At 35.3% G+C, this 22,430-nt stretch overlaps 1 protein-coding gene across 1 annotated transcript in view; it reads left to right on the top strand.

The window, feature by feature from the left end:
• UBA6 (ubiquitin-like modifier activating enzyme 6) overlaps positions 1-22,430 on the top strand; it is a 69,436-nt gene that overhangs the window by 1,863 nt on the left and 45,143 nt on the right. Inside the window, exons 2-7 of the mRNA XM_008587349.1 lie at positions 1,588-1,650; positions 10,817-10,911; positions 11,438-11,466; positions 15,024-15,118; positions 15,633-15,744; positions 18,919-18,999. Of these exons, the coding sequence (XP_008585571.1) occupies positions 1,588-1,650; positions 10,817-10,911; positions 11,438-11,466; positions 15,024-15,118; positions 15,633-15,744; positions 18,919-18,999 (475 nt within the window). The remainder of the gene's footprint in view (positions 1-1,587; positions 1,651-10,816; positions 10,912-11,437; positions 11,467-15,023; positions 15,119-15,632; positions 15,745-18,918; positions 19,000-22,430) is intronic.

The raw sequence follows: 22,430 nt of genomic DNA, 5'->3' as shown, positions 1-22,430 counted from the left end.
TCAGTTTTTTCCCTCTGTTTACTGGGAATGGCGATAGTGCCTGTCCTATAAGGTTGTTGTGTGAGTTAACTCAGTACATCTAAAGCACTTAAAACAGTGTGTGGCACAGGTCTAGCTATTATTAAATGCCAAGTATGGTTTTAGATTTTTGGAATATAGTACTAAGTCTTTAATGGACTGTGTGTATTACTGAAGGGAGGTGGGGCAGACAATAAACAGTTAATGATAATTGATTTGAAGAAAATATAACAGGTAAATGAGTTAAGCGGTAATCTAAAGATAAGGGAAGCCATTTTATCAATGGAGTGATCAAAAATGATCTGTTAGTATTTGGGGGGTTTTTTTGGTTTTTTTGTTTGTTTGTTTTTAAAAGATGACCGGTAAGGGGATCTCAACCCTTGGCTTGGTGTTGTCAGCACCATGCTCAGCCAGTGAGGCCATCCCTGTATAGGATCCGAACCCGTGGCCTTGGTGTTATCAACACCACACTCCCGAGTGAGCCACAGGCCGGCCCAATCTGTTAGTATTTGTGATGCAGTATTTTAGTAGAGGCTTAAATGATAAGAAGTCAATTATTCTGAGATCTGAAGAGAGAACATTCCAAGTAGAGGGAATAGTGTAAATACTCTGAAGTGAGAACAGGCTTGGCTTCTTGAGGAACAGCAAGCTGGCCAGTGTGGCTTGAAGATAGTAAGCAAGAGGGAGAGTGGTGGGAATTGAAATTGGAGAGGTAATGGGGAGACAGAACATATATGCCCTTTTAAGCATGATAAGGTATTTGAATTTTGTTTTAACAGTAAAAGAAATCCACTGAATGGTAGTTCTAAGTCGGGGAATCGTGTCTGACTACGTTTTAAAATATTTAGGCTGTTATATAGAGAATGAACTAACAGGGAAAGGCAATAGTGAAAGTAGATAGACTGATTAGATCTTTGAATAAGTTCAGGTGAAATGTGATAATGGTTTGGCTTGAGATTGTACTGATTGAAATAATGAAAAGTGATCAGGTGGGCAATCTCTTTTGAAGTTAGAGCTAACAGGTCTCATAGATGGAGAAAATGATATAAGCAAGAAGATTCCTAAATTTCAGGTCCGACTGAGTAAATAGTGATAAACTCCACGGGTCTGAATGAGTTTATGTTGGGAGAGTGTATATACAGAGAAGGTTTATGGGACAAAATTGGTAAAAAGAGAGATCCATCAGAATATATGTAGCAATGATAAAACAGCACCTGAGAATAAAACAACCATCGGAGCTTATTAGCTTAGTTGGTTAGAGCACAGTGTTGATAACACCAAGGTCAAGGGTTCAGATCCCCATACTGACACAAAGAAAAAAAAAAAAACCTCATGGGCTCTGTAATCTTACAAAACACACAGGACAGAGCAAGCAATCCGTGAATTTAATTTCAACACATTTTTGAAATCTAACTAAATTGGTAGGTAATAAAATATATATTTGGTTTGTAAAAACGTGTAGTCACTCATTAATTTGATCCCATGTATAGTCAAATGTTACATTATAGAATGTGAATATCTGATAACCATACTTCCTCATATAAGTTTTTGTTTTTGTTTTTTCCCTAGTACAAATAAAAATTTGTCCATCATGTCAACAGAGTCTGTGGAGATTGATGATGCATTATACAGGTAAGAATCTCATGGAAACTGGAATTTATTTTCCTCCTTCATTATCCCAAGTAATGGAATAGAATATATGAAGATACCATTAAGCCTATGCAGAATTTTGCATATATATCCTAAGAGGTCCTTTCAAGTTAAAAGTAGGGCTTCTGCTTGTTTGGGGGGTTTTGTTTGCTTGTTTACTACGGTCTGAAAGCTTTAATAATATTTAAATCTCAGTGGGTTCATATTGACTCATGATCTAGAACCCAGGACTAAGCACACTGCCCAGGTAGTTGGCAGTTCAGTGGCTAGGCAGGAATCAAAACTATAAGAATCAAAGGATATGACAGAAAAGTCTAGAAAAGGTGCTTATGGTATTAACAATAGGAGATATTGATACTAAGGTGGTATTTTTACATTTCACCCTGAGGCAAAAATCAGTATTGAGGCAGGGTACAACATTCCTTACTGCTTGGATTCTGCCATGGGGCTGCTACATCTTTTTATAGCTAGAAAATTCAGACAGCTAGAAGGATAGGAAAACAGAAAACTATCTCTTTTCTCTGTAATTCAGGCATTTTGATCAAATGAGTATCTTTTAACAGACCAGTTACATAAATTCATTTTTACCTAAAAATTAAAGTATAACTTTTTGGTATCTGATATGTTGAGATACATAAGGTCAGTACTTTAAAAAATATTTCTTCCTAGACACTCCTCAACTTACAGTGGTATTACATCCTGATAAGTTGAAAATGTTGTAAGTCAAAAATGCACTTAATACACCTGACCTACTGAACACCATAGCTTAGCCTAACCTACCTTAAATGTGCTCAGAACACTCAGCCTACGGTTGGGCAAAATCATCCAACACAAAGTCTATTTTATAGTAAAGTGTTAAATATTTCTGCTTCATGTAGTTTGAAGCTCTGAATTAGTGCATAAACATGTAGAATTGTTTTCCCTCTTGATGTATTGGCCTTTTTATCATTATTAAATGACCCTCTTTATCCAGATTTTCTTTGCTCTTAAATCTATTTGTCTGATATTAATATAGCCATTCCAGCTTTCTCTTGATTATTGGTAACATGGTATATCATTCATAACCCTTTTACTTTTTAGCTATTTGTGTATTTAAATTAGGTTTCTTTTAGATAGCATATAGTTGGGCTTTTCTTTTTGTTCAATCTGATTATCTGACTTTTAACTGGAACATGTACACTACTTACATTTAATGTAAAACGTTGCCATTTTGCCATTTGTTTTCTGTTTTGCCTTATCTGCTCCTTGTTACTGTTTTTTCACTTCTTTTTCTTTAATTGAGCATTTTTTTATTCTATTTTATCTTTTTTGTGGGCATATTTCTATACTTCTTTCTTTTGCCTTTTTGTAGTGATCACTTTATGGTTTATAATATACATCTTTAACTTATCACAGTTTATGCTTAAGTAATATTATTTCATTTCCTGTATGGTATAAGACCTTTACAACAGCATTCTTCTATTTATCCTATCCCAGGATTTGAGTTATTGTTGTCTTACATTTTACTTCTACATATGTTATAAACTCATAGCTTATCATTACTATTAGTTTAAGTAGTCAATTATCTTTAAAAGAGATTTTTAAGATAAGAAAAAAGTCTTTGTATTTATCCATATATTTATTTATCATTTCTGATAGTCTCCATTTTTTTATGTAATTTCAGATTTCCATCTAGTATCATTATCCTTCTGCCTAAATGACTTCCTTTAACATTTCTTATATTGAATGTCTGCCAGTAATCAATTCTTTTAACTTTTATATGTCTGAAGAAGTCTTTGTTTTACCTTCTTTTTTAAAAGTATTTTTGATACATATAGAATTTTAGGTTGCCAGTTTTTACTTTCAGTACTTTAAAAGTATTGCGTCACTGTCTTATAGTTTGTACTGTTTCCTGGGTAAAAAGTCAGCTGACGTCCTTCTTTCCTCTGTGCATAATATGATCTATTTTCTCTAGTTACTTTTAATATTTTCTCTTAATCCTTGGTTTTATGATGTGCATTGGTATAGTTTCTTTATATTTCTTGGTTTAGGGTTTGCTCACATTGTGATCTTTTGAATTTATAACATTTGCAGAAAGAGTTTGGCCATTAGTTCTTCACATGTTTTTTGGGTTTTGTTGGGTTTTTTTTTTTTGCCTCTCTCCATCCCCCCACACCTCATGCCCCCAGTCTCTTTCAGGGACTCCAATTTCACATATATTAGGCTAAGTGAAGTTGTCCCGTAGCTCACTTATGCTGTGTTTAGTTTTTCTATTCTTTTTTTCATCCGTGTTTCATTTTGGAAAGTTTCTATTGCTATACCTTTAAGTTCTCTTCTGTACTGTTAAATCTATTATTAATTCCATCCACTGTATTTTTCATCTTGGATTTTGTAGTTTTCATCTCTAGAAGTTTTGCTGCTCATGCTTTCCTCTACTTTCTTGAGCATATAGATTATATTTATAATTGTTTTAATGTCTTCATCTTCTGGTTCTATAATCTGTGTCATTTCTGACTGTGTATCTGTTGATTTATTTTTCTATTCATTATGATTGTGTTTTCCTGCTTTTTATGTATGCCTGATAACTTTTAATGTATGCCAGACATTGTGGATTTTACCTTTTTGGGAGCTGGATAATTTTGGATTTCTTTATTCTCCAGCTTTGTTCAGGGACACAATTAAGTTACTTGGAAACAGTTTGATTCTTTCAAGGCTCACTTTTGAAAAAGCTTTGTTAGGCAGGATCAGAGGATACTTAAGTTTAGGGTTTATTTTTCCCCATGATGGATGTTAACACACTTCTGAATATTTTATCCAATGCCCTTTGTATTATGAGGTCTTCTACTTGGCAGGAAAGGAACATAGACTATTTCCAGCCCTATTTAAACAACAGTGATTGTTCTACCTGTGTCTTTTTCAGGTGGTTCTTTCCTCAGCTTCAGGTTGTTTCTTCATAGATACTCAGTTGTACTTCATAGCTGATCTGTACTAAGCAGAAGACCCAAGAAGATCCCTCTGCAGATCTCTGATGATCTCTTTGTGCATCTTCTGCTCTCTGATACTCTTCTTTCAAATTCTAGCCTCCTTCAATTTACAGCTCTGTCTTTTCAATTCAGGCAGGCTACCAGGTTCTATTTGTATTCCCCTCCCTGCACTGCAGCCTGAAAAGACAGTGGCTAAAAATCATAAGGCTCAGCTCATTTGTTTTTCTTCTCTCGGGGATTATTTTCCTGAGTTGCCTGTTGTCCAGTGTCTGAAATCTGTTGTTTCTTCTGTCCAGTTTTCAGTTGTTTAAGGAGGAGAATAAATTTGTTCCCTATGGCTAGAAGTAGAAGTCTTATGTATATATTATGTATCTCTTATAAGCTATTTTTCATGCCTTTCTTTTCCCTGGCCTAGAAGCCTAGAATGCTTTTCCTTTCTTCATTAATCTTTGAACTCATGTTAATTCTTCAGAATTCAACTTGGATGAATCTCAATTCCATTCCCTCTACTAATAAAGATAATCACATTTTCTGTATTCTGTATTGCAGTACTTCTGTGTGGTACTTAATAATTTAGAATCATTTGATCATCTGTCTCTCCTAGTAGCATGTCACTGGCATTCTGCTAAGTAGTTTATATATTTTATCATACTTAATATATAATTCTCATAATGCCCCATATGAAGTTATTGCTATTATAACTATCATAGTACCCATATGAAGTTGTTCACACAGTGAACCCCAAACCAGTGCCTAGCTTGACATTGGTTTTTTTTTTTTTTTTTTTTTTTTTTTTTTTAAAGATGACCGGTAAGGGGATCTCAACCCTTGGCTTGGTGTTGTCAGCACCACGCTCAGCCAGTGAGCTAACTGGCCATCCCTACATAGGATCCGAACTTGTGGCCTTGGTGTTATCAGCACCACATTCTCCCGATAGAGCCACGGGCCGGCCTGTTATTTTAATAAATATATGCATGCATGATGAAGATAAATGAAGTTCATTCAGAAGGAAGTGATTAGAGTTTTGACAGGGACTCAAGATTATGTCATGTTTGGAATTGGTTAAAGAACTAGAGATTTTTAGCCTAGAGAAAGAAAGAGGACTCTGGAACCTGAATACAATCTTCAAATGTTTGGAGGACTGTCACATGAAAGAGGTATTAGGTGAGTTCTCTGTGACTCCAAGAAGGTAAATTAGGACTAGTGGATGAATATATTCCCTCATGAAAGGGAAAATTTTTAGTAGGCTCTCTAAAAGTAGAGTAAACAGCCTAGGCAATTTCTTTTTACTCACTGCATTCACTAATATGTGGTGTGCCCACTTAATAGAGTGAGCTATAATGTAACAATGCTGGACTTGAAGTTATACTCTCAGTTCTTTAGATTTCTTCTCTTCTGCTTACTAACAGTATGAAACTTCATAGCTTTTAATTGCGAAGTACCTGACATATTGCCTGGCACAAAGTAGGCTAGTTAGTACTATTCCCCTCGGGTGGCTGAACATTGAAAAAAGTAGGTAATTTAGGTGACTGTTGAGAATCTGAGATTATATGATTCTTTGGAAAACCTTGTGTCTTAAGTTTGTTTTGTGCTTCTATAACAGAATACCTAAGACTGGGTAATTTGTAATGAACAGAAATGTATTTGGCTGTTTTGGAGGCTGAGAAGTCCAAGATCAAGGGGCTGCATCTGGTGAAAGCCTTCTTACTGCATCTTCCCATGGCAGAAGGAAAGAAGGGCAAAAGAAGGCAAGAGTGAGAGAGGGCCAGAGGGAACTGAACTCACTTTTATAAGAAACCCACTCCTGCAGTAATCCATTCATGAAGATGGAGCCCTCGTGATTTAAACACCTTCCATTAGGCCCCAGCTCCCAAAACTGTTGCATTGGGGATTAAGTAAGTTTCCAACACATGAACTCTGGGGGTTACATTCAAACCCAGCACCTTGGTTCATATATTTTAGTTTTATTCTTTTAACTGTATGTTCTTGTCACTTATATCATGGTTATTCATTACTTGCCTAAATAATCTTAAAAATAATTCATGAGAAGGATGAGACCAAGATGAAAAACATTTTGAACATAAGAAAAAGAATTCAAGTTCTCTACATAGTAGGGCATAAAAATATTGTTCTTGTTCTTGTGTGCCAATTCATTCCTTTTGTTAAGTCAGCAAATGGTTTTTGTGTGTCTGTGATGTTCCAGGCCCTCTTAGTCACTGGAAATACAGTGGTCCATAAGGCAATGGCCCTGCCTTAAGGAATCTATAATCGCCTAGGAAAAATAAACAAATAGTGAGAATACACTGTGGTAACTGTTACAATAGAGTGATCATAGGGTGCTATGGATGCACATAAGAGATGGTTCAACATTGCCTTGAGAGGGCCGGCCTGGTGGCGCACTGCTACAGTGCGCCGCTTGGGAAGCGCGGCGGCGCTCCCGCCGAGGGTTCGGATCCCACATACAGACCAGGCGCTCACTGGCTGAGTGAGGGGCGGGAGCAACGCTGAGGGTTGCGATCCCGTTGCCGGTCCCGGTCCGGTACGGGCGCGACACTGAGGGTTGCGATCCGTTGCCGGTCACGAAAAAAGACAAAAAGGAGAAAAAAAAAAAACATTGCCTTGAGAAAGGATAAAGGGGATCAAGGAAGCATCATGGGGAATGTAATATATTTTTTTTTAATTGAAACATAACTAACTACATATCAGCGGGGGTACAGCGTTGAATATCAATACCTGTGTGCAATATGTGATGCTCAAATCAGGATAGTTAATATATTCAACATTATACAATGTAATGATTTTTTGTGGCTCTTTATCTTTACCTCTGGTAAGCTCAGTTTTGTTCTCTCCTTTTAAAAATTCAATATATTATGATCATTGTATCAGGGAAAGTACTATATGAGCTGAAACCTAAAAGACCAGTTGGAGCTATTCAGGCATAGAATATTGGGGAAGGGGTATACTTCAAAGGTCCAACAGCTACAGAGAATATACCACACTTGGAGAACTGAAAACCTTTTGTACACCTGGCACATGGAGATTGATGGAGGAATGGCAAAAGATTGGACGAATGAGCTAAGCAAAGACTAACAGTATGAATGGCCTTGTGACTAATATTGAGGTGTTTAGACTTTATCATAAGGCAAATAGGAAACCATTGGGGTATTTATTTGGCCACTAGCTGGTAAGGGGATCCAAAGCATTGACCTTGGTTAAAGCAGTGAGCAAACCGGCCAGCGAATGATTTGAACAGACTTGTACTTCAGAAAGATCATTCATCTTTCTTAGTAGGAAGTTAACAGGTAATATATAAAACTGAAAAAAGTCAAAGAAATAAAAGTATAAACATGTTATTTAGAAATAAAGGGGGTAAATATTATAAGAAATAACTAAAAGAATTGAGAGTGGCTGTCCATGGGGAGTGAGAATTAGAGTAAGAAAGAGTTGGGTCAGGGAACTGACTGTTTTTGTGGGGGTTTTTCCCTCTTATAAACCTTGTGGAATGATTTGACTTTCTTAATCTTCATGTATCTTGACATAGTAGTTAAGAGTATGTATGCTAAGCTAAACTGCCTGGGTTGAATCTTACCTCCACTACTTATGAGTTGCTTAATTTCTATGCACGTAAGTTTTCCTACCTATAAAAATGGGAATAATAATGGAAATTATCTCAGAATTTTTGTGAGGGGAAAACAAGTTGATATAAGTAAATATAAATAAACATTTTTAAAAACATGTGGTACATAATAAAAACTCAGTAAGTATTAACTGTTGTTATTACATGCCAAGCACTGTTTAGGTACTGGGATCCAAGGAGAATAGACAAATTTACAGTTGTAGTGGGAGATTTTTGAAATGTTTTTAGTAACCTAGACAACAAGTAGACAAAAAATCAGAATACGTATAGAAAATTTTATCAACATGATTATTAAAATTAACCTAATGCACATATAAAGAACACTGTATCTTTAACAACTGTAGAGTACACATTCTTTTTAGGAACACATGGAATGTTTGTAAAATTGTTGTAAAATTGACCAAAGAAGTTCTCAAATATTGAAGAGTGAAATCAAATTGTGGTATATGTTCACAATGTGTTTAAGCTAGAAGGTAACATGAAAGATAACTAAAACATTCCCCATAAAATTAGAAATTTAGGGCCGGCCCGGTGGCGCACTCAGTAGAGTGCGGCGCTTGGGAGCGCGGCGGCGCTCCCGCCGTGGGTTCGGATCCCATATAGAGACCGGTCTGCTCACTGGTTGAGCGCGGTGCGGGAGTGACACCGAGGGTTGTGATCCCGTTACCGGTCACGAAAAAAGACAAAAAGGAAAAAAAAAAATTAGAAATTTAAAACTATACTTTTAATTAACACATCAGTCAAAAAATCGTAATTAAAATTGGAAAACAATAAAGTACTGTTATCAAAATTTGGGATGCTTTTAATGTTAACATTTTATATGAGTATTTTAGAAAAGAAAATCTGAAAATTAATAAGCTTTTATTTCAGGTACCTGGAAAAAAGGAAATAGAAGAGTAGGTTTATCAGTGTAGGAATGTGAATTCACTAGACACCAGCGGAGTGATAGCCATGTATGTAAGCAGGCCCTTCTAAAGATCAGGCCTGCATAGCAAGGATGTGAAACTACAGGTACTTTCGTACACTGCCAGAAGGAGAGTAAATTGATACATTCACTTTGGGAAACAGTTTGGCATTATCTGATAAAGTTAAAGATGTACATACTCTTTAAACCCTGCATTTTCCCTCCTAAGTATATACTAGAGAAACAATTGCCCGTGTGCACTGGGAGACATTTCTAAGAATACTCATTGCCCCATTATTCGTAACCCTCTAAAACTACAGCATAGCTGAATTATGGTATATTATTGCAATAGAATGTTTCAATGCAATAGAATGTAACAAATGAAAATTAATGACTAGCTGCATGCAACAGTATGAATAAATCTCATAAATATAATTTTATTCAGAAGAAACAGGACATAGACATTCAAAGTGATTCCATTTATATAAAGTTTAAAAACAGGCAAAACTTAAGTATATTGTTTAGGAATACACAAATAAGGGTAAGACTATGTAAGGCACTGTTTCATACATACCACAGTTGATGTTGAATAAATATTTGATGAGTAAGTGGATGGTTTTTAGTTTCTAAAATACTTGAGTACTGATTTAAAAAGAAAAGCAGTTTTTGAGTATTATTTTAAATGTACAGTATTTTGCTATATTTTGTAGGGAACAAGGAAGGAAATAAAGATAACTTGTATTTATAATGTTTCATCTTTAGATAAGAAACCCCTTTTTTCTGGCTTTTATATTGAATATGAAAAGCTGAAATAGTGGAAATTAAACAAATTTATATATTTTAAACAAACATACATTAAACTTGTGTGTCTGTCTGTCTGTCTTAATTACAAAAGTGAATACAGACAACCTAATGGATTCTGAAATTATTTGTTATTTATACTGATTTTACTTTCAAATGATTCTTATAAGAATTCATTGGAATTTGCATTATCTTCAAGAATAACATCAAGTTTCCTACTGTTCTTTCAGACAAACTCTTACTGTTGACTTTATTAATATATCTGACTTTTGAAAATTGCCAATGTGTATTTTTTTAAACTCCCATCCTGATACTACCTTGTGGCTATTGGGATGCAAAGCTTATTTTAACAAGGTCCTTCATATACTTTACCGGCCTACACATTTAAAATAATGTTCAAAAACTGCTTAATTTTAAGCCATCTGAACTCTAAGAAGAGAACGTTTTTTTTTTGTTTTTTTTTTTTGCCTCAGAAATTCTGTTTGTAGTGAAGTTTTAAAGTGGAGATCGCAGACTCAAAGGCCTGTAGTGGCCACTGAGGTAATAAATGAGAGGAGCAGGAAGGTATGGAACTGTGGCGAGTGTAGGGCGCATGATTCTCCCTGACTAAACAGGGCAACTCCTATTCAACTCCATCTTTCTGTTGCCTTGAGGGAGTGTGGATCATGGTGCCATATCACCTAATTTTTCAAAATATGTCATGTATTTGGCATTTGGTTCAGAAATTTTTAAACTGCAAATCATCCAAAACAAGTCTGGGCAGGATCTAGTTCCCAGGCAGACACCTTTAAGGGATATATAATTTTGATGAAATAATTGTTTTCCATTGTGTTTTGCATATAGTCGACAGAGATACGTTCTTGGAGACACAGCAATGCAGAAGATGGCGAAGTCCCATATTTTCTTAAGTGGTATGGGTGGTCTTGGTTTGGAAATTGGTAAGCAGTATTTTTCATAATTTTATGTGACAATTTTGAGCAACATAAGATAATTTAAAAAATTTAACTCCTTCCCATTGTATTTCCTATAAAGAAAATTAGATCCAGAACCTCGATCAGATTCAGTTTTGATTTTTTCGGCAAGACTATTTTGTGTTACTATTATATTCTTCTTTAAGGAACCAGTGATGACTTTCATTGTTTCTCATTCTGTGATGTTAATAGCTATTAATTATCATTTTCTATATCAATTAATTCATTATGGTAGCACATATACATATATTCTTAAAAACATGTCTGGAAGAATACTGTAAAATGTGATTATCTCGGTGGTGTTATGCAAGTTTTAATTTTTCCTTTTTGTTAATCTGTATTTTCTAACTTTTTTTTTTTTACAGGGAACTTATATTTCTTCAGTAGTAAAAATGTTAAAATTATCTAGTCATCAATGTGACCAAGCTCCATGAGGACGTATCTAATATGCATTCCTAATATCAAGCTATTTCTTTTTCTTTTTTCTTTATAGCAAAGAATCTTGTTCTTGCAGGAATTAAGGTAAGTGAGTAAATGTCGTTCATAAGAAAAATTGTTATGAACTTTCTTTTTTTGCTCATTTGTGGTGGCAATATTGTTTATACTTTGGGTTAGTTATTGTTTTTTCATGTAAAAACAAATTTGTTGTAATGTTCTATTTTCCTTTCTGTAAAAAATTTATGGAAATTTCAGAAATATACAAAAGTAGAAAGAATACTTTAACAAAACCCCATGTGCCCATCACACAGTTTCAATTACCAGCTCATGGACACATTTGTTTTATATATCTTCTTCCCATTCCCCACTGCCCCCAACTGCCAAATTATTTTGATGTAAATTTCAGACATTGTATTATGTCATCCTTAAATATTTTCATATATATCTTTAAAAGATGAAGGTACCTATTGCAAACATACCACAATACCATTTTCACACCTAAAAATTTAACGAGTTCTAAATGTCCCTCATTGTATTAGTTACCTATTGCTGTAAAACAATTTACCCCAAAATTTATTAGCTAAAACAACAACATTTCAACATTTTTATCTCACAGTTTCTGTAGGTCAGGAGTCAGGCATGACTTGGCTATTTCACTATTTGAGGGTCCTCTCATAAGGCTGCAGTCAGAGTATTAGTAGGGCTTACAGTCGTTTTGAAGTTAGGGGGAGGATCTGCTTCCCAAGCTTGCTCACATTGTTGGCAAGATTCAGTTCTTTATGGGTTGTTGGACTGAGGACGTCAAGTCCTTGCCGGTTGTTTACCATAGAGTCACCGTCAGTTCCTTGTTATGTGGCCCTCTCCTTAGAGCGGTTCACAATATGGCAGCTTGCTTCATCATAGTAAGCAAGCAAGAAGACAGGAGAGAGTGAGTGTGTTAACAGGATAAATCATAGTCTTTTATAACCTAATCTCTCAAGGGATGGGGACTGCAAAAAGGCCTCAATACCAGTTAAGTGGGAAGCATTGGGGCCATCTTAAAAGCCTGCCTACCGCAATCATCAAATATCTAGTTAGAGTTCAAATTTTGCCAATTGTCTTAAGAAATTTATTTGAGGCTTGTTTTGTCCTAATCAGGATACAAGTAAAATCCATATACTGAACTTGGTTTCTTTTAATCTATAGGTTTCCGTTCCCTGATTTTTTTTTTTCCTTGCAATTTATTTGTTGAAGAAGCCAATCATTTGTCACATGTACCTCTACCCCTCTATTTCCTTTTAATTGGTAGTTATATTCAAAGAATCAATCAGGAGGCAATGATATTCTGTTGTCCCTCTTTTTGTGATCACTAGCTGTTAATAATCATGCCCTGATTTATTATTTGATTGGGGGCAGCAGTGATATTCTATTATTCCTTCCTCATTTATTAGCTAGAATAATATTTTAGAAAGAAAATTTTCTGTTCATCACATAATTGATTTCACAAAAGTGACAAAAGTACAGATTGTATGTGTACAAAAGGCAGGATAAATACTTGATGTTTTTCACCCTTTATTTACCAGTTTTCAAAATCACTGGTTTCCTATCATCCCCCAACAGTGACCAGTGAACTTGTGTGTGTGCACGTATGTGATGATAAGCTCATGAATTTCAAAACATTTGATGTGTTTTGATATATTATAGTTGTTATTTTTGTTGATGCTCAAATTGTTTCATCTTTGGTTATTGGGACCCTCTTAAAGTTTTTGAGTCTTTTCAGCACAACCCCAGTAGTTTTTGTCACTGATTATAAAGTCTTTTTGGATTTCTTTTCTCTTACTGTAAGGGTCATGGTTTCTAATGACGTTAACCTAATTACTTATTTGCTTTATTCTGTTATATTTTACCTGTATGACATAGTTTCAGAATACCAATTTCAATATTATTAATAGCAATGTACTATTGAAAACAGTTTAAGATTCTTTTTAATCTTTCTTTTGTCCCACCTGAATTTGGCAGACAAATTAACTGCTTTTTTAAATCACTTTAAAGAATTCCTCTGGGTGGTTATGCAACAAATTCAATATACAGTTTAGTCCATTTATTTATTTTGATTTGGATTTTTAAATATTGCTTTATTCATTTTATTTAGTCTTACTGTTACATGAGATTTATATGATTCAAAGTCAAATTTGTATTGGTTAGAGCATAGTATCATAACACCAAAGTCAAGGGTTCGATGCCTGTACCAGCCAGCCACCAAAAAAAAAAAAGATTTAGAAAGCAAAGTATTTTCAGATAAGTCCAGCATTTCTCTACCCTGTTCTCCTTCACTTATTAAGTCACCCCTTTTTTATTTGAGTTATTCTTCATTTGTTTTTAAATATAGGCAAATGCATACATACGTACATGCTTATCTGTTTTTAATGTGTATATGTATTTGTCTCCTCCTCCCTTTCTCAAATAAAATGCCTTACTTTTTATGACTCCACCTTGCTTTATGTGACTATATTGCTTGACAGCATATCCTGGATATTACTCCGTAGTGATAAATATATATTTTATTCTTTTTTCTAGTGCATGGATATACATTGTATGGATGTATCATATACCCAGTTTCCCATTGGTGGATATTTTGAATGTTTCCAGTCTTTTGCTATTAAAAATAAGGCTGTATTTAATACCCTTATACATATGTGCTTTTGTATTTTTCTAAGTGTCTCTTTGGGATAGATTCCTAAAAGTGGGTTGCTGTGTCAAAGGTTAAATTCATTTGTCTTTTTGCTGTTTATTGCCAAATTCCTTTCCATTGAGGTTGAGCAACTTCACATTCCCATGAGAGTGGCTCATTTACCTCAACCTCACCAATAGAGTAGGTTGTCAAACTTGAGATTTATGCCAGTCTAATAAGAAAGAAAAGATATTTCATTGCTGGGCCGGCCCGGTGGCGCAATGGATAGTGCGCCGCTTGGGAAGCGCGGCGGCGCTCCCGCCCGAGGGTTCGGATCCCACATACAGACTGGTTCCCGCTCACTGGCTGAGCGAGGCGCGGGAGCAGCACCAAGGGTTGCGGTCCCGTTGCCGGTCCCGGTCCGGTGCGGGGGCGACACTGAGGGTTGCAATCCGTTGCCGGACACGGAAAAAGACAAAAAAAAAAAAAAAAAAAATATTTCATTCCTGATCAAGGTTGAACATCTTTACGTATTTTCAAGGGCCATCTGCATTTCTTTTTCAGTATACTCCTTATTCATATATCTTGTCTTTTTTCTATAAGCTTTACGGCCTGTGTTATAAGTTACAAATATTTTTTCTTAGTTTGTCAATTACCTTTCTTACTTGGAGCATGGGGTATTTTGAAGTGTTTGTTTATATGAATTTTCTAGATTTTTGTATGTTGATTTTTGTAACATGCTACTTTCATAAACTTAAATTCTGCTACTGACTAATTTCTTTCAATCAATTTATTGGGGTTTCCAGATGTAATAGTAATATCATCTGCATATAGATCTAGTTTTATATTTTTTTCCCAATTCTTATGCCTTTAATTACTTTTTGTTGTCTAATTACATATAATACTTTCAGTACAATGTAGATAGCATTAGAGATAATGAACATCCTTGTCATATTCTTGACTTCATCAGATACTTTTCTCTTTTTTAAAGGCGCTTACAATTCATGATACAGAAAAGTGTCAAGCATGGGATCTAGGAACCAACTTCTTTCTCTGTGAAGATGATGTTGTTAATAAGAGAAACAGGTGAAGATATTTTGATGTATTATAATGTGATTTTTTTTTTCTTTTACTCTCTCAATTACTTAGAATATTTTCTGTGTCCAGAATACCGGTTTAGTCATATTTGTGTAACTCATTACCATAAATTCATACCACCATAGATAAAATAGTATTGGTATAGACTTATTTATTTATATTTGTCAGATTTTTGATACAATAACACTGCTACTTAGAAATGAATTTTTTTGAGATTATTAATGGAAGTCTTTAGTATTGCTAATTATTAAGAAACTTGAGCTTAGAGCTTGGAACTATAAGGGTACACTTTGAGATTATGTGGCTTACTGTGGAATATGACAGTACATTTGAAGATGGTATAGTTATCTGTAAAGATAAGTTTTGGTTTCCTTTCTACAGTTTTTTAAGTTTTCATTGAAATTTTGTAACATGTCGGGTTGCTCATGTCATTAAAGTGTCTACCTTTAAGAGACTGAGTATATTGAACAAAAGAATAGTAAAAATATTTTGGTTTTCTTAGGGCTGAAGCTGTACTTCAACATATTGCTGAACTAAATCCATACGTTCATGTCGCATCATCTTCTGTTCCTTTCAGTGAATCCACAGATCTCACCTTCTTAGATAAATACCAGGTTAGTACTCCTTTTTATGTTAAATGTTTTTGGCAGATTCCAAGGTAAATTGTTAAGTATTAGTATGATATAACTAATTTAACCTAGTGTATTGAGGAGCAGAACAAAAAATTTCAAGTTAAGACTTCTATTAGAATGATACCTTTTAAATGCTTCATTTTAGGGAAGAGGCCTAAGAACTACCAACAAAGCAGTTATATCAGTTGGCTATTTTCACAATATTATGCATGAAAACCTACCCAAAACTCAAGTGGTTTATAGCATCATGCATTTATTTCTTCCTCATGTATCTGAAATCAGGTGGGGTTCAGCTATTCTAGGCTAAACTCAGTTTGGATTGAACTCTGGAGTCTGGGTTTTGCTTCATGTCTATTTTCTGGGACCAGGAAGCCACCCAGGTCATGTTCTCATGGCAATAAAAGACAAAGATAGAAGAAGAAAGATAAAAGGGCAAGTCTAACCACCCAAGCACATTTCAAGTCTCTTTTATGTTACTTCTATTAATGTACTATTGGCCAAAGCAAGTCACATTTTCAAGCCAAAGTCAAGGAGCAGAAAAGTACACTCCTCTTCCTAAAGCCACGGGCAAACAGTATAATTACAGGGGAGTAAAATATACAGATCAGTAAATTAATCTACCATAGGTGACAATTTCTTAAGTAACTACAACAAATTCCCAGCACTTTGACATTCTAAAAGTGACTAGATTGACCAGTTTTTCGTGTGATCAAATTATGCTGTTATACATTTGAAAATCAGTGCCCATTCTGTACTGGGTAACTTAAAATTTGTCCTGCTACAAAACACCTAAAATTGCTAAACAGATTTCCTTTTAAATGATAACCTGAGCTCAAATTAATGTAAGGGAAGTGCTCACAGGCCAAAATGAACAGGTAGCAAAAAGAAAACCAGTGAGCTATTGTGTGTAGTCACTCCTAGGGACCACAGGATGCCTGTCACAGTAACCAAGTTTCTTGTAAATTAATGGTCACACAGAAACAGAAAATGCAGACCTAGGAATACATGAGATAGAAAAATTGAATTGAGACTTCCCCCCTCTTCATAAGCTGGAACATCAGAGAACTACACCCTCAGTGAAAGGGTGGACAAGAACAATCTTTATCAGAATAAGAACCTTGTCTGTTTTCTTTTGAGTTCCGGATGAAAAATAAAGGTCTTCTCTGGAAATTCTTAACCATAGGCCTGCTCTCATAGATTTGGAGGTCAACTTTATAATCATTTGTGGTCTAGAAATTCCCAAGCTGAGAACTTGCCACAATAGTACTACTTTTTATGTTAATACCCTAGAATGCCATTCATAAACAAAACTAAACAAATCTAGAGGAATATACCCTCAACTAGGCAAAGTGTATTCCAATATATAAAGTTCCTTTGAGTTCACAATTCAAAGTAACAAGACAGGAAAAAGCAATTCAACATAATCAAGAGTCAATGGACATAACAAACCAGAATTAAACCTCCAAGAATTTCAGAGAATAGAATTTTTGGATAGAGACTATAAAATATAGATGTTCAAACTGACTGAATCATAAAAGAAGGGATTAAATACGCAATGTAAAAATAAGACTTTTTTAAAAGACCTGGTGAATGTGATAAAGAACCAAGTAAAACTGTTAGAAATAAAATATAGTCTTAAAAATTAAAATATTAGTAGATAGATAAAGTGGATAGATATAGCTGGAATAAGTGTGAGTAAATTGAAAGATAGATCTGAATAAGCATGAGTAAATTACTGAGACTGCAGTACACAGAAATAAGGGAAAATGTAAATGAGAGATTAAAAGAAATGAGAGCTTGAGTAAAAGGTTCAATTTATGAGATTGGACTTCTAGAAAGAGAATGTAAGCAAAAGGCAATATTCAAAGAAATTATGGCTGAGAATTTTCTAGCACTGATAAAACACAAATTCTCAGATTTGATATATGTTGGGTCTAGGGTTTGATTTTGTATTATTTACAAGTTAATAAGTTAGCCTGTTATTGTTTCCTGAATTCTGGCAGAAAACATGAGATTCCTTGGTCAGGGGCTAAGTACTTTATCACTCAGAGCACACCAAAAAGTATAAGCATTATATTGCATTTCCTTTACCCCCCAAAGTTCCACTAGTGCAATGTAGAGGGCTCAGTGCTTCACATGCAGTGGACTGCTTTGGAGAACACTTAGATTGGGGAACCTCCTATTTTATAGCAAGCAGTAAATAAGCTTTCTCTTTGTCCCTGAGGAAGACATTACCTCATCCCTTAAGTCTTTACACAGTAAATATAATCATGAGAAATGGATTTGAGTAAAGAATGGTCAGGGCCTTGCATGGTATACCCAACAAGATGTGTATAAAGAGTGAGAGACTCATGGAGGAAGCACACCATATTCTGAGCTACATAAATAAAACTAAATCCACACCTGGACATGTTCTAGTAAAACTAAGTTATCCATTTCATGGAAACAAGCAGCAAGGAAAGCTCTGGACTGACAGTCTACCTCTGCTTTTGCTACTTGGTGGACAAATGACCTTAAGAAAGTATTTGACCTTTATGAGTCTAAGATCCTTACAATAAAACCTAATTTAAAAATCTTCTCTACTTACCTACAGGGTAATCATAAAGAATTAAAGTAAGCATTGAAAACTATTATTTGCTGTCTTAAATAAGAGAACCTAGTGGTTTCACTAATGACATCATCATAAAGCAGAAGTTTAGTATGTTGTGAATCTGTTGAATCTCAGAAGTAAAAGAAAACTAAGCCACCTAATGCATCTTTTAAACATGTAATTGTCACCCTTTTAAGCTAGCATGAAAATAATATTCTGGTGGCTGTGTTAGTATTTCCATGATAGTAACAGATAAAACAAATCTCCAACTATTTAGAGTACATAAATACCACACAGGAGATTAAGGTTTGCTTCTTAATTATGAAGTCTATGATGTTAATTGAATTTAATGTGGGCAGGTTTCCCCCTGTATATGTTATTTTTACTTTTGCTATTCTGTACTTCTCAAGGTATTAATCTTCCGATGGAATACAATAGGATAGTAATTTTTTTACAAGGATTACAGTGTATCTTTAGAACAATACAAATTGACAGGCTTCTGATTGTTATATATTACCAAAATAATTGTGCATTTTCTAGTCTTTAATTTCTTGTATTCTTAACAGTGTGTAATATTGACTGAGATGAAACTTCCATTGCAGAAGATGATCAATGATTTTTGCCACTCTCATTGCCCTCCAATCAAGGTAATAGTATTGTTTAATAATGCCATGTAGTTAACCAAAGGAAGAACACTTTTGCTATTAGAATTTGTAGCTTCTCAGTGGGTTATATAAGAAACTCTTGGGGCTGGCCCGGTGGCGCACTGGATAAGTGCGCCGCTTGGGAAGCGCGGCGGCGCTCCCACCCGAGGGTTCGGATCCCACATACAGACCGGTTCCCGCTCACTGGCTGAGCGAGGCGCGGGAGCAACACCGAGGGTTGCAATCCCGTTGCCGGTCCCCGGTCCGGTATGGGGGCAACACTGAGGGTTGCGATCCATTGCCGGACACAGAAAAAGACAAAAGACAAAAAAAAAAAAAAAGAAAAAAAGAAACTCTTCTTACATGAGGACAAACACAGTGAGATTTTTCTCTTTGATTTTGGTATTATATTCATTTCCTATTTTTAAAAATAGTACCCACATTTGTTTTATAGATAAAGTGCCAAAACTAAGGAAGGTAGTAGTTAGGAATAGAAAGGATGATAAACTGAATTCATCATCTAACTTTAAATATGGTATGATGGTGGTTTTCAAGATGTACATTGGTTCATTTAATGAATATTCATTGAGGGGCTGGCCAGTCTGCTCAGTTGGTTAGAGCATAGTGTAGTACACCAAGGTGAAAGGTTCAGATCCCTGTCTGAGCCAGCCACCAAAAAAAAAAATTCATTAAACATCTACTATGTAGCAGATACAGTTCTAGTCACTAGGAATGCATTAGTGAACAGGACAGACAAATTTTCTTACTCATAAAAATTACCTTCTGGTAGAGAAATGTACAGTAAACAAGCAAATAAATACTTGATGTATTTTCAAATAGTTTCAAGTCCTATGAAGAAAAAATCTGAGTAAAGAAAAGAGAACAATGTCTGCATGATGTGGGGCCAGTGGCAGTTCTCTTAGATTAGGAGTTTGGGGAAGTCCTCTCTGAGGAGATAACATTTGAATAATGAGAAAGAACCAGTTTTGTAAGGATCTGGGGAAGAGCATTCAAAGCAGTGGGATCAGCAAGTATGAAGACCTGGAAGTGTAAAAATTAGCTTGGTATGTTTGAGGAACAGCAAGAGACAAGTTAGGACCAAAATGGATTTAGATAAAGAGGAGAGGATAGTAGGAGTAAGAGATACCAGAAGATTAGATTTGGAGAAGTAGATAGAGGACTATGTCTTGTGCGATCTGTGAGAATATTTAAGTTTTAAGCCTATGAATTTTGATCTTATTGATATTTTTAAAGGATCGCTCTGGTTTGCTGTAGGGAGAGTAGACTATTTAGTAGCAGTTTTCAAACTGTGGTCAAGGACATGGAGAGTCCCTGAGACCCTTTCAAGGGCTCTACATAGTTAAACTATTTTCATAATATTACTGACATATTATTTGCCTTTTTCATGTTAATTCTCTTATGAAGCATAGTGGAATTTTACAGAATCTATATGATCTGTGGTGATGTGATTGCTCTGATAGCTAATGGAATATGTGTTTGTGTATTCTTGCGTTTTAAATTTTTCTCAGTTTTAATTTCTAACACAGTATATATCAATAGCAGTAACTCACAGAAGTAAAAGCTCTTTGGGTTCTCAATTTTTAAGAGTATGAAGGGGTCATGAAAGAGAACCAAAAGAAAGAGAACTGTGGGATTAGTAGAGTAGAGGCAGCTAGATCAGTTTGCATCTATTGCACTAGTCCAGCTAAGAGATGCTGGTGTCTGACAAAAGAGGTGGGAACAGAAATAGTGAGAAGTCATTGAGTTTGAGGTATCTTTTGTAAAAAAGGCTAGCAGAACTTGTGGATGGGTGGATGGATGTGAGTTGTGAAGGAAAGAGTAATCAAAAATTACTTCTAGATTTTTGTTCAGCATAATTAGATGCACGGTGGTGACATTGTGAACAGGTTTAGATGGGAAAAATCACAATTCTTACCCTGTAATTGAATACAAGTTACTAACTCCACTCCTTTGTTTTTGGGGTCATTTGTTCCTTTGGAAAAAGGAAAAAGCTATTTGTTCTTTTGAGGTAGGCACTTAGCCAAAATGATATTGTGCGATATAGGTGTACTAAAAATTTTTGTATTATGGTATTTACTTAACATATTTACAATCTTTAGATCATTGTGCAGTGGTTTAGATTTTTTTTTTTTTTTCCTTTTTGTCTTTTTTCTTGTCCGGCAACGGATCGCAACCCTCAGTGTCGCGCCTGTACCGGACCGGGACCGGCAATGGGATCGCAACCCTTACCGGACCGGGACCGGCAATGGGATCGCAACCCTTACCGGACCGGGACCGGCAATGGGATCGCAACCCTTACCGGACCGGGACCGGCAATGGGATCGCAACCCTTACCGGACCGGGACCGGCAATGGGATCGCAACCCTTACCGGACCGGGACCGGCAATGGGATCGCAACCCTCGGTGTTGCTCCCACACCTCGCTCAGCCAGTGAGCGGGAACCGGTCTGTACGTGGGATCCGAACCCTCGGCGGGAGCGCCACTGCACTTCCCAAGTGGCGCACTGTAGCAGTGCACCACCGGGCCGGTCCTGGTTTAGAATTTAAGCAGATGAATAAGATGGTAAATTTACAACAGAGCACAGAAGTTCTACAAAGTAATTACACTAGGTTATAAATTAAAATCTTTGTTTATATAATTGATACATATATGTATACTTCAGAATTGTTTTGGAAAGAAATAAATTGTCCTGGAGTTTGCAACTTTTAAATTAAAAAAAGCTAAATTTCTCCTCAGTTTTATGTCTCATAAAAAATTGGTTCATTTGCCCATTTTGATCTGTAAAGGCAATACGATCAGGTGAGAAATGTTGTTCTATTAGCCATTAACTACTTCATAAAATAGGGGTTATAAATTATTTTAATGAGAGATGGTCTTATGCCCAAATATCAATATAGTTTAGTTTTGTTAGAAAAATTCCATTTTATACAGCATCAGCTGCATTATAGAATAAGGATTTCTCTTTTATTAGCAATAGCTCTAAAAATAGCTTTAAGCAAAAAACCATTTCTTTACATATTCTTGGAATGGAGATGATGCGTGTGTCAAAAAATTGCTTTTAATAAAGTATTTATGATTGTGCTTGATAATATAATTTTTACCTTTCACGACTATGATTTGTACTGTCAGTTCCTCAGCTCTTTTTTTTTTATAGAGTGTTCTCAGCTTTTAGCTCTGTTTTATTTTCCCTTAACTCTTCTGCTTTTGGTGAATGGACACTCCATTCTTTTTTTCTAAAATAATAAATAAGAATTCACTGCTAGACCATTAAACCAAGATACCTGTTTCTTATATATTGTGCTTGAATTTTATGAGGACAGAATTTTTATTTAAAAATCATAGAATGTATAGTGACAATACACTGATATTCTAATTTTGTTTCACTAGTATTCATTTGCCAAACACCAAAATTT

The sequence above is a fragment of the Galeopterus variegatus genome, unplaced genomic scaffold (assembly GCF_000696425.1).
Source record: "Galeopterus variegatus unplaced genomic scaffold, G_variegatus-3.0.2 Scaffold118, whole genome shotgun sequence".
NCBI lineage: Eukaryota > Metazoa > Chordata > Mammalia > Dermoptera > Cynocephalidae > Galeopterus > Galeopterus variegatus.
This window is presented reverse-complemented; position numbering and strand designations above follow the sequence as displayed.